The sequence below is a fragment of the Egretta garzetta genome, unplaced genomic scaffold (genome assembly GCF_000687185.1).
Source record: "Egretta garzetta isolate BGI_Z169 unplaced genomic scaffold, ASM68718v1 scaffold321, whole genome shotgun sequence".
NCBI lineage: Eukaryota > Metazoa > Chordata > Aves > Pelecaniformes > Ardeidae > Egretta > Egretta garzetta.
In genome coordinates this window covers 51,399-68,109 of record NW_009258756.1, presented here as the reverse complement: position 1 = coordinate 68,109, position 16,711 = coordinate 51,399, and the positions used below count along the sequence as shown (strand labels likewise).

The 16,711-nt window shown below is 46.2% G+C and overlaps 1 protein-coding gene across 1 annotated transcript in view; it reads left to right on the top strand.

Annotated features, from left to right (window-relative positions):
• The first annotated feature begins 3,758 nt into the window (after nucleotides 1-3,758).
• Nucleotides 3,759-16,711, top strand: part of WEE2 (WEE2 oocyte meiosis inhibiting kinase) — a 13,936-nt gene continuing 983 nt past the window's right edge. The window contains exons 1-10 of the mRNA XM_035888958.1: nucleotides 3,759-4,091; nucleotides 7,176-7,375; nucleotides 8,252-8,300; nucleotides 10,831-11,003; nucleotides 11,708-11,829; nucleotides 13,111-13,257; nucleotides 13,998-14,099; nucleotides 14,435-14,520; nucleotides 15,406-15,576; nucleotides 15,667-15,809. Coding sequence (XP_035744851.1) covers nucleotides 3,759-4,091; nucleotides 7,176-7,375; nucleotides 8,252-8,300; nucleotides 10,831-11,003; nucleotides 11,708-11,829; nucleotides 13,111-13,257; nucleotides 13,998-14,099; nucleotides 14,435-14,520; nucleotides 15,406-15,576; nucleotides 15,667-15,809 — 1,526 coding nt within the window. The remainder of the gene's footprint in view (nucleotides 4,092-7,175; nucleotides 7,376-8,251; nucleotides 8,301-10,830; nucleotides 11,004-11,707; nucleotides 11,830-13,110; nucleotides 13,258-13,997; nucleotides 14,100-14,434; nucleotides 14,521-15,405; nucleotides 15,577-15,666; nucleotides 15,810-16,711) is intronic.

Genomic DNA, 16,711 nt, shown 5'->3' with positions numbered 1-16,711 from the left:
GAGGGCAGAGCCGGCCGCCCGCCTTCCGTCCCCCCCAGCCTGCAGCCCCAGCTGCTTCGCCAAAGAGCCCGTCCTGCTGGAGCTGAGCAGAGCACCCTCGGGCCCGGGGCCGGGGTCAGGGCAGTCTCCCGCGCCCCCAAATTGCTGCGGTGGAAGCTGCAAGCCACGCGTCTGAAAGAGTCGGTGATGCTCACCCAGTATATACTGGGGGGTGTGTACGTTTATGTATGTGCGCCATGTGAAACGGTTTTCAGAGGAATGGGCAGAATCAGCTTGAGGTTGAAAGATGGAGGCGCAAGCGTGACCAAGGCATCCACAGGCAGCCAACTTTTGTGTAATTACCATCCTCATTACGCTACCACCAATGTCATTAAGTGCCATTAGGTTTAACTCGGCTCCCTAGGACTTTCTGATTAATTGGATTACCCAATTAAGCAGGCCACAATTAAAGGGAAGATATTGTCATAAAAGCCTTAATTGTTTCACTTTTTTCCTGTTGAGCAGCCCGGCGTGTTCAATACACCATTAAGAAACTCATCATCCAGTTTCCTCAACAGTGGGGTTTGGGGGTTTTTCTTTTTTTTTGGTGTGTGTGTAACATTAGCATCCATTTGCTGTGAGCTTCATTTCAGACAGCTCCAACACCGAGTGGGCATTTTGTTTCGCAAAGCCCTTGCACAAGTTTACGTTGCAAAGCTATAAACCGCAGTAGGTGGTGTTTACCAGATGGAGTTTTTCATGGAAGGTGACTGGCAAAGAAAAAAAACCAAAACCTACCAAACCCTGCACAATATTTTGTTACTGTATAAAGAAAAGCCAGATTCTGCAAATACTTGGCCACATGCTTCGCTTTATCCATATAGATGGTGTCAAGCTTCATTCTGATGAATATTTTTTTGCGTGTTGGTGATGCTAAAGTGACAGCTCGTTTCCCTCCTCTCCTTCATCCCCACAGTGGTGCTGGCACGAATGTCAGGCTGTCCCCCAGCGATCCAGGCAGGGGAAACAAATCCCGAATAAGAATTCCTCCATGACCAGTGTGGCTATTCGCAGGGCCGAGCCGTTCCTGGTCCCATCTGCTGTGCGGTCACCCCAGCGCGAGGGAGGGGATGCAGCGGGGGGAGCAGAAGCTGCCAGCGCTGCCTCTGAGATAGTGAAATGTCATCAACCCTCCCAGCTCTCGGCTTTTGGTGAAAAAGCCCTCGTGGGACAAGAGACCTGGTGGCACCAGAGCTATTTAAAGTGCTGTGGCCAGCAATTTTGGGCCTGCTGAGGGCACACTGTTTGTTAAATATGTGCAAAACCCAGAGGTCACGTTTTCTACCTTATTATTTCATCAGAAATGAAAAGACCTGGGCCAGGAGAAAACATGACCCTCTTCAGAGAAAAAGCTCTCCTTCAAAAGAAAATGAACACAATTTCCTTCCAAATGAGGGCTAAGAAAATTATTAGCAGAGAAAATATGAAGTGAAAATAGGGTGGCTTTTAGTTAGAAGATGCAAGGTGAACAACTTGGGCCTTCTTTACAAAGCAAATCCAACTTTTCTCTTTTACATATCCCGTTTCTCCTTAGAAAAATGGCTACTGCCTATGGACCCTGGGAACAACAACAACAACAAATTTAGATAAATGTTTCTGAGGGGATTGAAAACTGAGGTCTGAAGGAGTCTCATTGCTGGGTTATCAGTGGAAATCTAGTTACGGGGACTAAAAGCATTATTTCTTCAGATTTAAAATGAAATATTACTATCCAAGGCTCCAGGTAGCCAACAGCTGATTAATACAGTCAGATCACAGCAGTACTAAAGCGGTCCTGTCACAGGATCCCAGCGGGCCAGATGCTTCAGGGGCAGCTTTTCATAGCCAAAAGCAGCCAGCACCCCCAGGCTTTTGGACCTCGCTCAAGGTAAGGCGCAGGGAGAGGCAGCAGCTGGGTTGCAGGAGAAGGGAGCCTGCACGGCAGCAACAGGCTCTGCGCCTGGAAGAAACGCTGCGGCCTCTGGGCCAGGGGCAGCAGTAAAACCAATAGTGAGCTCCTGGCCTGACCTCCTAGCCCAGCTTTGGTGGCTAATGAGTTGCTATTTGGCATCAAATGAATTGCTAGTCACAGTCTTAACAGGCAACTTCAGAGATCCATATGGCCGTACTTCTCATTCAGAGACCAGATTAGGAGGGCTGAGTGACCTCAGATCGACACATCCCTTTATTTTCTGGTGGGAATTCCCCTTGATGTGTGCACGGGAAAGTACATGTCGGTTCTGACAAACCCCCATCTCCTCTGGGCTGTGGCCATTTCCCATTTCTGCATGTCCTCCTAGCAGCTCTCCTTGGTGCTAAGAAAAAAGGCTGCTGTAACCTCGTGCCCAGTTAGTTAAAGCTCGTGCTGGTCCCTCTTCGAAACGCAGGCTCACAAAAGCACAGAAGATCCGCATTTTTTACAGAGAGGCGCAGCAAGAGGGGGCATTGACCTGCTGCGGTGCTGCAGGGCTGCCTTCACCGACGCAGCCAGCTTCTCCCTCCTCTCCCAAGGCACATGCTTGAAACCTCAAGGTGGGAACCCCTACAAAGACTTGTGTATGGTCCCTAACTCCCTCCTGAAGTCCAGCATGTTATAGATTAGGCTACTAACCTCTCCATGCAGGCTGCAACGCTTGTCCAAACTGTGACACACCTAAATGCAGAAAGTGAAATGCAGACGTAAAAGGAGGCACATCATCACAAGATGAACCACTTACACAAGTAAATCCCACAAAGACTGCGTCTCTGATGGGATTAACATGGAGTAACTGAATTACAAACGTATTAAAAAAAAAAGGGTTTTTTTGTTTTTGTTTTTGTTTTTGTTTTGTCAGCTGTTCTTTAGGACCCTGCTAAGTCCCTTGGTTTCAAACTCATGTTGAAACATACAGTTTTGCTAACCCTAAACCCGGTGTCCTACAGTCATCAAAAATAATGAGACTGGCTTAAAAATCTTAAGTTCCAGAAAAAATAAGGTGGAGCGTGCAGGAACAAGGAGATGACTCAGAGGGAGCCCTGGCTCCCTGCAGAGCTGGTTGCAGGCACAGCAAATCCACATCCACAGCAAAACCCCTCAGCCACCAACTTTCCTTGGCACAGGTGCTGCTGAGCTCCAGATGTTCCCCGTTAGCCATGGCCCAGGTGTGTGGGGTGGTTATAAATGTGCAGGAGAAAGGTTGTCTGTAGGGTATCTGGTAACTGTTTGGGGTGCCCTCTGCTTTTACAGCTGTAGGTAGCATGGGTTCTTTTTCTCTGGTTGAGAAATTTAAGGTAGAAAAGGATGAGGGGAGGGCTGGTGTGTGTTGTTCTTTAGGATTTGATAGCTCTGTTTCAATGTGCAATGAGAGTAGTGGATGAAGTACTGGTGGGTGGAGAAGTTGCCTTGGAGGCTTACTGGGAAAGGCAGTGACTTCTGAGTTGTATCTGACTTGCACTGACAAGGTGAAAAGCAGAATCTGCTGCTGTTACATGAACAGTAACTGAATGGATTTGTTTGTTAATTCTGGGGTACTCTTCATTAACCAATGCCATCAAATGACATTGATGAGTGATTAAGACTTCTGTGTATGTGGGATTGGGGTGGGAAAGTGCATGCGGTGAGTAGAACTAAAGCCTTTAATAAGGCAAGGAAGAGGGGTTAGTCTGCCTGTGCAAGCATGCTATCTTTCTCTCCCTCTGCTCTTCTCCCTCTAACAAAGCAGGCCAGTATCAGCTCTGTCTCTTCTGTCTCATATGGTGACATGGATGACTGGGACAACAGTAATGAATTCATTCAGCGACTGGATTTTTCCAGTTGTGGTGAAGAGAGTGAAGACAGGAGCGTAAATGAGGAGGATGCCCCGAGCTCGAGCCCCCCCAGGAGCTGCGAGTTCCAGAAGTGGCAAGGGAGCAGTCCTCTGCCAGCAACCCCTGAGAGAAAGCTTAGTGAGATTTTCCTGAGCAGGACGAAAGCCTGGGTGAGTCCTGCCCTGAAGCCTTCCCCGGCCATGAGCAAGAACCGGGGTAATGCTGAGACACCGCTGCACATCACCTGGAAAAAGCTGCAGCTGTGTGACACCCCCCATACTCCCAAGGTAATGGCACATATCAACTCTGTGTCTCAGCGGGCAAGGTCTGCGGTGTCCCTGCACGATGAGGGGATCTGTTGTTAGCGCAGTGGAAAGCTTTCTTTTAATGTTACTGTTGTTAGTCTGCACTCTTCCCTTAGACACCTGGACCATGAGCTCCTTAGCTATGGAAGGGCTATCCTGTGAGCGTTGCCTCTTCCCAAGCTGTTGTTAAAACCAGTTAGTTGGTGTTGGGCTAGTCGAACTTGGGCCTTGGTAGCCCCTCTGCCCTTCATATGCTGTGTAGGGGAGTGGACATCTGTAGCATCTCTGTAGGAAATGTGCACTGTGCTCCCAGAGGGATAAGTGCCTCTTTCCAAGGAGCTCATCATTCCAGAGGGAGCTTGGCGACAGGCAGCTGCCCTGACTGCTCTGTTCAGCACATTTTTGGGTGCAAGTGGATTTCCTCTTGAAAGAGAAAGTTGGAAATGGCATTGTGGCTGGGGTATACTTTGTCTGGCAGGTCTGGGTTGACTCCAACCAGCTTATTGTCCAGTGATGCTGATTCTCTTTTTGTGTGAAACTGAGCTGCTCAGTGAATTTGAGGAAAGTGGGACTTTGTTCTCGGGGTAGCAAGTCCTCTGTGGAGGGGGTAACAAACTGATGTGTTCTTCTGGAGGAAGGTTAGCCTATCTTCCTCCATGTCACTGTCCTAAAAGGTATATCTCTATTGAGCTAGTTTCTTGGGAGAATGATCCTAGCCCCTATTTTCTATGAAATCTTGTATAGAATATAATACAACTGCTTTTTGTCTTCTGTAAGCACAAGTGGACACTTGGTGCCAGCTTCTCCATTCCTAGATAACTTCTGTTGGATGCACTGGCTTCTAGTATTTGAGACCTGCAATTAAACGTAGCTCTTTCAGTCCCCTCAATATTCCTGCTCTACTGATAGTCTGGTTGCTCCTTTGCTTCAGGGATACTCAGCAGGTCAGTCCTTTTAGTACCTCTGAGCTGGGATTTGACTTCTATCCCTCTCCAGAAACCTGATTATGTGGAGAGAAGGATGATCCTGTGGCCACTATAAGACCAACTCTGGCCATGTTTACTGAGGAATGGCCTGCTGCTCTCTAGGGGAAAGCTGCTTTAAACAGCATCACTCCAAGAATTTCCTGCGATGACCCGTTATAAGAAATCTCCCTGAATCTCATCTGAAAATAGGCAAGAGGTCTAGCATCTCTTTCCAGACCAGATGGGCTACTGGTAAAGCAGGGTGCTTTCACTGTGTGCTCTTGTGTAGATGACACATTGGCCACACGCTTCAAGAAATGCCGTGGGTTGTCACCTTGTAGCCCACGAGCAGCAATTGCGCTAAACCAACATTTTTTCCTTTGCTCTCTCCTGGGCGAAAGGTCTTTGTTTCCAATCATGCTGCAAAGGGTGGGTGTGTGTGGCTCTAAAGGGCCTAAATCTGCTTACAAACAAGGCTGGGAGCATTGATCTTGGAACATTTGAAGGTAAGAGAAAGGGTAAGAGAGTGGAGCCACATCTAACTGCAGAGAGATGCGCACTGGAGCCTCAGCTAGGATGCATGGCAGAGGAGGCAGATGATTGTATTTTGTAGACTTACCCAATCCTGGAACAGATTGCTAGAGCTAATTATGGTAGCTGCCTTGCACTGTACGGCAGCAGCTATTCTCAGATGATGTTACAGGAGACAAGTCTGCTTGATTACGAAATAGAGCCCTAGTAGAGCAGATGGGAATTGCATGCATACAACAGCAGGCTGCAGTGGTATTTTAGATCCCTTCCTTGACTTGTGGCTAGACTAGAGCATAGCCACAGTTCTACAGAGCTCCTAGGCTGCTGGGTGAATTGAGCATGGACATAGACTGCTTTTAATACATCCATATACAGAACTTCTCCATCTAAGAGCAAGAAGATGCAGACCAGGGCTTGAGCAAGCGATCAAGAAGCACTTTCAGAGTCATAGTAAACCAGTAGCTGAACTTCCAAGTATGGTATAGAAATAGAGGGATGTCCCAGAATTAGCTATATCCATGACTGCAGCATCAATTAGGTGGATGCAGGACACTGCATGCAGCTCTAGGGGTTTTTATCCTCAAAAACTTTCAATGAGTGAAGTGAGGAACTCTAGATATGATCCTAGAGCCACATCTCCACTCTCAAGAGTAAGACCACTGTTGGATCAAAAAAATACAGAAGTATTTTGATCTTCATGACAGGGAAAGTTCTGGGTTCTTGAAGGGGCTTTCACTAGAAGGAGATATGTTAAAAACCCCTTTAGACCTTACAACACTCTTTAAACTGAAACAAGTCAAAACCAAACTTATATTTCAAAAAAGTTGATGGTTACTGAAAGGGTCAAATCATGGAATGACAGTCGATTTTTCTGTCTTCAGATCAAGACTGGGTGCTTCTCTGCAGTTACACTTTACTCAATCCAAGGTTTTGGACTAGTAGGTGAAACCCCATGGCCTGTCGTCTGTGGGAAGCTGAACTATGGAAGATTCAGAGGTTCCTTCTGAACTTTTAAATTTCTGAAACTGTTTTTTCTTCAGGAAGAACTGTTTTCTGGTCACTTTGCAAGTAGACATAGGAAAATATTTCTACTTACTTCCCCTATACTAATGCTAGGGAACCAAAAGGAGACTTGGGTGATGTTCTCTCATCTTCTCACAAGCCATTCCTGACCAAACTGATGTAACAGCCCGTGCTTGACAGAACTGGGTCTTCCATGTTAATGCAACATATGATACAATTTCTGTGTCTCTGTAGGTGGGAAAGATGAGCACCCGTCTCCTCTTGAGGACTGTGCTTGCTAAAATGGCTCTGCAGGCCTCATCCAAGTGAGCAGGGGATAGAGTCTGGAAGGGCTTAGCAAGGGTCGTAATACTTTGTGGGAGAAGAAAACTGTGAGGACTAAATTAGGGGTGCAGGGGTTTTAATGACTCAGCTATCCTGAGGAAGAGATCCAAGTTCTCCTTGACTTGCAGGAAAGCAGAGATTTTATTGTCATGTAGCAGCAGCCAAAACATTTTACTGGCTTATCTGCCACTTTTTTTTTTTTTTTTCCCCTCCCTCAATACAGAGCCTGTTATCGAAGACAGCTTTCCCTTCATCTGGGACAAAGGTCCCACCCAAAGGTTTCCGACATCTGAGGTTTACTCCGGGTGCTCACTTGGATGACTCTACCCAAGCTTCTCTTGTCAACATTAATCCCTTTACACCAGAGTCATATCGACAAATGCTCTTTCTTCCTAACGGCAAGCGGAAGACCAGAGGAGAGCTGTAAGTGAACTACTCTTAAATAACAGTCTGGAAGGAGACTGTTTGAAGAAGATAAGTAATGATGGAGACGCTTAGTACCTAGACGTGTTTGCTAACAATGAATCACTCACTTCCGTAGTATTCATTGGTGCAGAGCAAACATTACAGACATATGAAGTAATAGAAATATAAATAAAATAATTTCATTTGTTCAGAAATGTAAGCAGGAGATCAACAGCTAACCTCAGTGCTTTGGCTGTAGGAGAAAATTGTACTGCTTCCGTTCTTGACCATGGGTAGAGTGGCTTGATTCAGTTATGCACATACCCACAACTTGGAAGAAATGACATGCATGTTTGCATGTAATACAGCTTTTAAGATGGGTGCAGGCTACTGGTGACCTGCTAAAGTTCCAGATCTGGTCTGGGTTAACCAAGACACAAGCTTAGTTAAATACCTGTGCGCTACAGTGTCGTTCAGCTTCTTTCATAGCCCCAACTGTAATAGGTGCTCAGCTGGATATCCCCCTTGAACGCACAGTGGGGCAGTTCCCTCCTTCACCAGAAACTTGTTGTGCAAGGTCATCTCCCATGTAGCTTCACTGTAATAAGGTGGCCAGGAAAATGATGCCCCTGAATGATGCTACTCTGTCCTGTGGGCAGTACTGAAGCTGGTATGTGGAGGCTTTCTAAATGGAAATAAAGACTTCCTAGCCTGGGACTATGGTCTTTATGGCCTCAACTAGAAACGCATTGTCTATTAAGACTCTATAAAATATGTCTTTAAACTGTGAAGGAAGGTTTGGAGATTGTTTTGAAAAAATGTTTTCATTTCAAGTCTCAGTTGGATTGCTGCACTGAAATGATACATGCAGACTTATCAAAACTTGTCTTATAGGAGGGATCCTGATCCAAGAAGCCAGATAAAACAGGACCTGCCTACAAAGGTGAGCATCTGTGTATTTCCCCCCACAGAGCAGATAAGATGCTTGTAAAGATTTGGTGCTTGATGAAATTTTTTCTGCTATTGGAGTATAAATCATGGTGACATGACAGAGGATGAATAACTCTGACAGAATAATTCCAAGTTGAATGTTTTATGTTAACATTTGTTTGAGACAACAAACTCTGAAACAATTCCCATCTCTAAAGGAAACTTCTACTAAAGCAGATCTGAAACTTTGACAAGTAATCCTAAAACTCATTGATTTTGGTCAGGAGAGCTTTCTAGGAAATATATTATAATTTGGGTTCCTCAGGGGGAACTGTATTACTATATCATTGAGTTAGTGTAAATAGTGACTGTACCTTTACAGTTCAGAAAAGCAGGTGCATTGCTGTTCCTGTGAATCAGAGTACAAAGCATCTTTGGATGTGAATGGAACATGGCTTCTGTGCTGCAAATAATATACGGACCTGCACTGTGAAAACAGCAAAGACTGAGCTGAGTGGCTGTGACGTGGATAAGCACTGAGGGCAGAGTTTCAGTTGCAGCAGTCACAACGGAAAACTTCCGAGGCAAGGCAGCAAATTCTGTGCTCTCCTTCAATAGGAAAATGTCCAGTTGGGGGGGTGTCTGTGTGCCTTGGGGTCCAAGGGAAGGCCCTGCCACAGCTTACGTAGCTACAGGACAGCAAACGTTGTGTTACAACTCAAATCCGAGTTCTCTTGCTGTTGCAGATGTCTGTGCTTTGCTGGCAGAGCTGAGTGTTGGGGCGTGCTGGCCTGGCTGCACAGGGCAGGGTGCGAGGTCTGGTGTACCCCAGCTGTGCTGGCAGACCTGGGCAGCTGGCGTGGCAACCCATGTCCTGCAGCCTTCTTTCTTCTCCCCAGTTTTATCTGGGGGCGGGGAGGGGGAGAAGCTACTCATCCAGATGGCTTGTGGAAAGCAAGACAAGCCTGGATTAAGCATCTGTGTTCAGGTGAAGTAAAAATCTCAATTTTCCTGAGCAGCCCCTTGAAGGAAGTATCTTGTCTTGTGCAAGTAGGTGGAATTGTCCATTGTGACTGTGAAAATAATTAGGCTTACTGGAAGAATAATGGTACCCTCTAGCCGAGGAGACTGGTATTGCAGAAAAACTGGTCTCCATGGAAAAACTACAGCTGCAGAGTAAATCTGCTACCAGGTGACATCCAGGGTTTCCACAATTACCGTTTTCCTTAGGAGAAAGCATCAGGTAACTTGTGACTTACTGAAATATTATTCTGCTTGAGTACTGATTAGACTGAGTATGTAGTATAGATATAAAATCGTGTACTAGGAGGTATCTTTATTCCTTGAGCTTTTTAAGATATTGTAAAATACAGGTGCCTCATGAAATACAGCTTGTGAAGTGCTGCTGTTTCACATGGGCCACACCTAACTGGCTGTGAGGACCAGCTCTTTACCCCCACCCTTTAAGGTCATCTACCATATTCTACAGCAATCACAGCAGTGGTTTCTGTGGAAACAACTGTGCAACATGAGCCACTGTCCCTGTAAGGATGCAAGAGGCTGAAGAAAAATAATTTAGTCTGCTCTCTCGTTGTTCACTTCATGCTCCACTGCTTATCTCTTCTTTACTTACCTCCCCTGCTAGTAGACATCATTCTACAAGCAGTACCAGCAGCTCCTATTTCCCTAGTGACCATTACTGTAGCATTAATGATGTTCCAGCTGTTCTGCAGACTTTCAGCCCTTTGTGAAAAAGTGGCTCCTGGTGAGAAATCACTGAGTATATGAACAGATACACTGAGACCTGCTAATCTGCCATTAGTCAACAGCTGGTGCTTCAAACCTGAGGAGAGCCTGAACTGATGCAGAATGCCCTTGCTGCAGGCAACCTTAGCTGCCAGAGTAAAGCAGCTCTTGCATAGCTGGGGCCACATTAAGCCACCAAGCTTCTCTCCTGAGCTCAAAACAGGCAATAGTTCTTAAACACAAGGTCAGTACATGAGTCTGGCTAATTCAGAGGTACTGGGTTTCCACCTGCCAAGGCTGGTAACAGGTCTTCTTGAGTCTGTAGTAGCTGTCCAAAAGACAAGTATTTTGTTGTTGCCTGCTGTTCATCCCTGACTGACTCCATCAGCCACGGGTCCAGGAACTGGGCAGGGCCGTCAAGAGATGTGATGGTAGTAACCCATACAGCCAACTAGACTACAGTTCTCCTTGGCTGCAATTTCTACCTCTATGGCTAGCAAGTTGTGATTTTTAAAAAAAGCAACAACAAAAAAAACCCCTCAAAACACTTGGCCAAACAAGGCCAAGATGACCTTTATTAGGTGGTCAGAAAGAAAACACAACATACCTAAGTGAAAGGTAACGTTTCAAGAAGAACTGGCAGCATACCTGCATGTGTGCCTGGATGAACATCCAGAATGGGAGAGGGAGCAACATGGGTGCTCTGTGAGAGCAAGTGCTACACAGCTCTAAAAACATGATGGGTATTGTTACCCAAGTCTTTCAACTCATACTTTGTTGTTTTTATGACCTTGTAGAGATACCCTCTGAAAGAGAGCAATATGGTTTCCCGCTACATGAAGGAGTTCCTGGAACTAGAAAAAATTGGTGTGGGGGAATTTGGCTCTGTCTACAAGTGCATCAAACGCCTTGATGGATGTGTTTATGCCATCAAACGCTCCAAAAGGCCTCTGGCAGGATCCTCGGATGAGTGAGTGTGCTGGCTAGAAACTGCCAGTTGAAATGATGGGCGTGTTGTTGGGAGGTGTGATGGGGAAGGAGGGAGTGTGGATCTTAAAGGTATTTGAGGGGTGGCATGAGAAAAACTGGCTGCTGTTGCACTCCCAAGTAACAGTTGGGAGAGTGGGGGAAGTTACCACCTTAGGACTACTGGATATAAATGTCTGAGAAAGGGAAGAAGCCACAAGCATTGCAAAGTGAGATGACAGCTTACATTAACTCTTGGGTCCATGCAGCCAGTGTCTTTCAAATAACTACTGTCAAATAGTTCATTTGTGGTATGCCCCTGCCCTGCCATATGGCCAGCACTGCTCACACCTGTATCGACCAGCTAGTGTTGTCCTGCATGCTAAAGCAAAGTCTTTGAAGCTGCCTTTGCCTCTTTAAACTTGCTTGGTGATTATTATTTTTTTTTTGACAACTGCTCAGTGCCTTTGCCTCTTTAAACTTGCTTGGTGATTATTTTTTTTTTGACAACTGCTCAGCACATTTGAGCAAGGGCAGGCTTTGCTTCAGCAGCTGTGAGAGCCAGTCCATCTGTCAAAACCCAAGATAGTCCTAAACACTTCTGCCTTCCCTTTCTCAAGCCAGGCTGCAAACCAGGGCTCCTCTCATGGTCCTAAGCAGGACCCTGGCACCCCATCACCACTGCTTTTTCTGTGTGTGCTTCTCTAGGCAGCGGGCACTGCGCGAGGTTTATGCTCATGCTGTCCTTGGACACCACCCTCATGTTGTGCGCTACTACTCGGCATGGGCAGAGGATGATCACATGATTATCCAAAATGAACATTGCAATGGTAAGAGCTGTGACGCTGTTAAAGGCTGAGATCTCAGGATGGGTGCAGTTACCCTCTTCTATATTTGAATATGGGGCATTTTGGCTTACAACAAAGCAGACTGCGCTGGGGCTACAGTTCCATGGAGAATCTAGTAAGGGCTCATAATATTTAGACAAAGCTCTGAATGGTGCCAATGTTTTACAAGTAGTGAATACCCCCTAATTTGTGTGTTTTTAAAACTGTCTGTGTTGGCTGTCCCGGGAAAGTATTCCTCATGCCAATGCCCGGAGCTGTATCCGGGACTGCCCAGGAATAGCCTGATACAAGTGACTTGAGAGCAGTGAACTTAAGTGCCATGTATCTTGGAAACAAACCCTTCTTAATGAAGGGGAGTAATGATCTGAAGAGTGGCTACCTGGCTGAGATGAAGGCACCTTGCATCTTGGCTGGAAGAAAGGGTTCAACAGCTGCAGAGGGACAGAGCTAAATAATGAGGTAAACTGTAAATGGGGTGCTGCAGACAGAGTGGAACACTCTTATTTGGGTTTGCCCTTGGCCATACCACTGTTTGGGCGACACTGGAAAAGACACCTCTGGCTACCAGAGGAGCTGAAGGCAAGTATGTAGCGCTCCTCTTTCAGCTGCTCCTGCAGTCTTGGGGCTTGGTGATGAGTTGTTTGGAGTAATGACTTCAAATCTGGTGGAGGTAACCATGAAACATGGTGATCATTGCTGCAGCATTGATGCACGTCTCGCATTCTAGTGGATGAACATCTGAGACTAAAGGCAAAGTGGTGAAAAAGCAGGCTGATGGGGACAGAAGCTGTGGTATTTGCTAGTCCTGAAGCAGCCAGAGTGCCTTAATGGAGACCCACAAAATTCTGTTTCTGTGTCAAATGATACATTCTTCAATCAAAAATCTGCTAGTGGGAACTTAATTTCCTTGCTCATCCATTCATATACCTGCTTTCTGCCTGTAAGCATGGCAAAAGTAATTAACTCTTCCACTGTTCACTTGCAGCAGCATTGCTATGAGGTCAGCCCTTCTGGTGCTGTAGGTAGAAGTGCAGTTGCTCAGTCCTTGGCAAGCAGGAGGCAGGGCGCTCTGAGGCAGTGGGAAGGCTGAAGCCAAATGGTGATGTCCAGGTTTGATCACTTAGAGCATATGTTAGCTCGTCTAGTCAGGGTTTGTCACTAGCAAGCCTGTGAGTGCTCTGGGTAAGAGTTTCTACTAAGCTATTTCAAACGTGCTGCTCCATGAAATCTTTGTCAGGTCTTAGACTGACTGTTGTCACTTAGGTGGGAGTCTCCAAGATGTGCTGCTGGAAAATGCCAAGCTTGGCCAGTATTTCCCAGAAGCAGAGCTAAAAGAAATACTGCTACAAGTCTCCATGGGGCTAAAATACATCCACAACTCTGGCCTTGTGCACCTGGATATCAAACCTAGTAAGTACAGTTCTTCTCTCCTTTGTGGAGGGTCCTCCAAGTGACCCTCCAGGGGCAGGACCTGCAACAGGTCCTTCTGACTGGACCTATTACAGTGCCTCAAAGGAAGGAGGATCTTGCCCTAAAAGGTGAATGTCTTGTGGTTTTTTTTTAATCTTGGCACTACTGCTGCTCTAAAATGGAGCCTTCTCTGATAGTTGGCAGCATTTTACTTCTGTCTTGTGTTCTTAGTAATCCTGGCTTGTGGGAAGCACTTTGATACTGGTGGAGCAAGTAGGTCTGCTAATGAAGACAGGGACTTCCTTATTTGCTGCTGTCTTGTTGCACAATGCTTGACCTTTGTATATCAGAGGTGGAGTGAGAAGTGAATATTTATTGTACCTACCCTGAGGGATTAAGTTCCTGCAAAAAACAGTAACAAACTTTCCTCTCTGCAGATGGGGATGGGCACCCCCAGGCCAATGCTCCCCCCATGCCAGTCATATAGCTAGGTCCTTCTTCTAGCTTGAAAAGTTGATGGCACTAGGATATTTTGTACACAAGATACAGCTGTCTTCTGTCAGCTGTACTGCTGAATACATGAGCTGGGTGGAAAACAGACTAATGAGTGGGAAGCATGTGCATAGTTTCCCTGGCTGCAAAGCTTAACTAGCTTGCCAGGTGGGATTTTTACAAAGTTGTCAGGCTGCTGCAGCCTGGCTACTGATACAGCACTATCGCTTAACTTCACTGTCTTGCAGGTAATATCTTCATCTGTCACAAGCTGGCAGTTGCAGGCCCTGCTGGGCAGGAAGAGAGTGACAGTGAAGACGAATTATCTTCTGGTGTGGTGTATAAGATTGGTAGGTTTTAGCCCGCTGTACAGCTGGCTTAAGATTAGGGCTGCTCATTACTGCTTGATACTGCTCTGTCCTGCTGGCTGAAGAGGCTTGCATACAAAACTGCTATCATAGTCCTGAATGCCTCTGCTACTTACCAGAATTAATTCCTCTAAGGAGACAAGTCCTAGAAAACTCATGTTCTTGTCTCCAAGCCCAGGTTCCTGAGTAGGAGCAGGCTTGCTCTCTCTTGCTTGGTATTTCCCGATTGCTCTGTTGGTGTCTGTAGAATGCAGGCTCCTATTGATGGAGGAGATCTACATCAGTTTGCTCCATTAGTCGCTTGTTCTTTGCCTCAGGTGACCTTGGCCATGTGACATCAATAACAAACCCCCAGGTGGAGGAAGGAGACAGACGGTTTTTGGCTAACGAGATTTTGCAAGAGGTACAGCTGCTAGTGGGGTGGTGGGCAGATCAGGGTGGTGAGCAAGTGGGGAGAGATCCACTGTAGTGAAGTCATTAGTCTGGCATATTCCTTGCCTTATCTCTTCTTGTGTTTTGTCTGGCTGTGAAATCAGCAAAATTATCACTTTATTAAGAATAGTATAGACATGAGTCTTGTCACAAAAATATTTAACATACTTCATAAGTAACTTTATCATTAGACTATTGCAACCTGTGAGGGGTGGATGGGACAAAACTTTTAACGGTTTGGAGACATTTCATATTATGCACCCAGCTGAGATGCAACTGCTGGATGTGACTACTGAGGAATACATACACCAGACAAATGCTTTGTACGGGCAGTGTGGAGAGGTGGCAGGCACAACACACATCTTAAAGTGGCTGCAGTTTTGCCACTGGCCAGTGAACAAAAAGGGAATTGGTATCTAAGAACCAGCTTGGATGTGCTCATCAACTCGGGTATTTAAGTGATAGTATCTTTTTGTGCTGTAAATGGATTTGGGAACTGTTAAGGTGCTATATCACATGCAGCCTTTAGTTTCAGTTGGGCATGGCTAGCTTATTGCCTTGTGGTGAAGGCTGGAGGCACACATTTGTTAGGCCATCCTCTGGATTTGCTGCAGTGATCCTAATGTGGGCTGCAAGCTACTTGTGTCTGGGTGAAAGCTAAGGTGCTATTAGTAACCAATACTACTTGCTTTCAATGGTTTTATCCTAAAGAGGAGAAAAGAGCTAAGTGGGATGGCAAAGGCAGTGTCACACATACACTTGTTTGGCTGTTTATTTTTGAGCTGGTATACCAACCCACCTTTGTTTAATAGAGCAGGATGTTCCCTTTCTATAACTGTTTATCTTCTCTCCACAGCAATACTGCTATTTGCCGAAGGCAGACATCTTTGCCCTGGCACTCACAGTAGCTTTAGCAGCTGGCTCAGCACCACTGCCTCACAATGGGGCCATGTGGCACCACATCCGCAAAGGCAATATTCCACCGATCCCCCAGAAGCTTCCTCACCACTTTCTTGAACTCCTCAAGGTGAAGAAGTTGTCTTGAGAGGATGGAGGTTTTTCTAGTTGGCGTGTGACAAGAGGGCGTGTTTCAACCCTGAACTCCTTTGCCTTCTAGCTCATGATCCACCCTGACCCAGTGGAAAGACCTTCTGCCACAGCTCTCACTAAACATCCAGTTCTCTGTCCTTCACGTGGAAAAGCTGTGCAGCTCCAGAAGCAGCTGAATGTGGAGAAGTGCAAGACTGCCATGCTGGAAAGGTAGGGCTGGCTTGGGCATGAATGGGGAGAAGATGTGGGCACAACATTTGCTTGTCACCAAGCTTGAACATAGGGTGCCAGCGTTGGGAGACCCAATATGCAGAAATAGCCAGTCAGCTCCTGTGCCTAGAGCTGGGGAGGGTGATGGGGCTGTGGCAGGGACTTGTGAACCAGAGCAGCTTGGGCACTACTTCTGGCTTTGAGGAGCTGGCTAAACTAGAGCTGTGAACTTGCATGCCTACTGCAACCACTGAGGATGGAAAATACTGATACAATATGCAGCCAGCGGGCAGATGAGGAATTGATACTGCACTGAGATAGTCATCTAGCAGAGAAGGAAGAGAAATATGGGGTGGTGGCAGACATCCTCTTTCCCCTTGCTCCCTCTCACTGCTGTTGGTAGTAATGTTTTGAGGTGCTGGCATCTAGGAACTGCCCCACCACCCCTCTTAGTGCAATGGGGGAATAGGTTTTCTGTATAGAAGGGAGAGTCTGTGCTCCAGGAGAGCAGCAAGCATCAGGGGAAAAAAAAGCATGTGCCTTTATTGGGTGTTGTGCTGCATGAAATGGCACCAGTCTGAGTTCCACATATCTGAATTGCAAGTATCTGAAATGATGGAAGAAAAACTGAGCTAGGGACTCTTGATACTGGTGCCAGTCTAGGTGTGTGGTGCTGACCTGGTGCAGTTTTCTTTTAGTAAACCTTCAAAGCTGATATGTTCTGAAATAGAAACTCCAGGGAAACCTACAGATTATCTTCATGTCACCTTCTGGGGTCAAAAGTCGCCACTCTCCAGCAATGCTCCTGCACTCTGCAGTAATGCTCCTGCGCAAGACTTTTTTTTTTTTTTTTTTTTTTTTTTTTTTTTGTTTGTGTTTTGGGTATTCATGATCACCTTTTT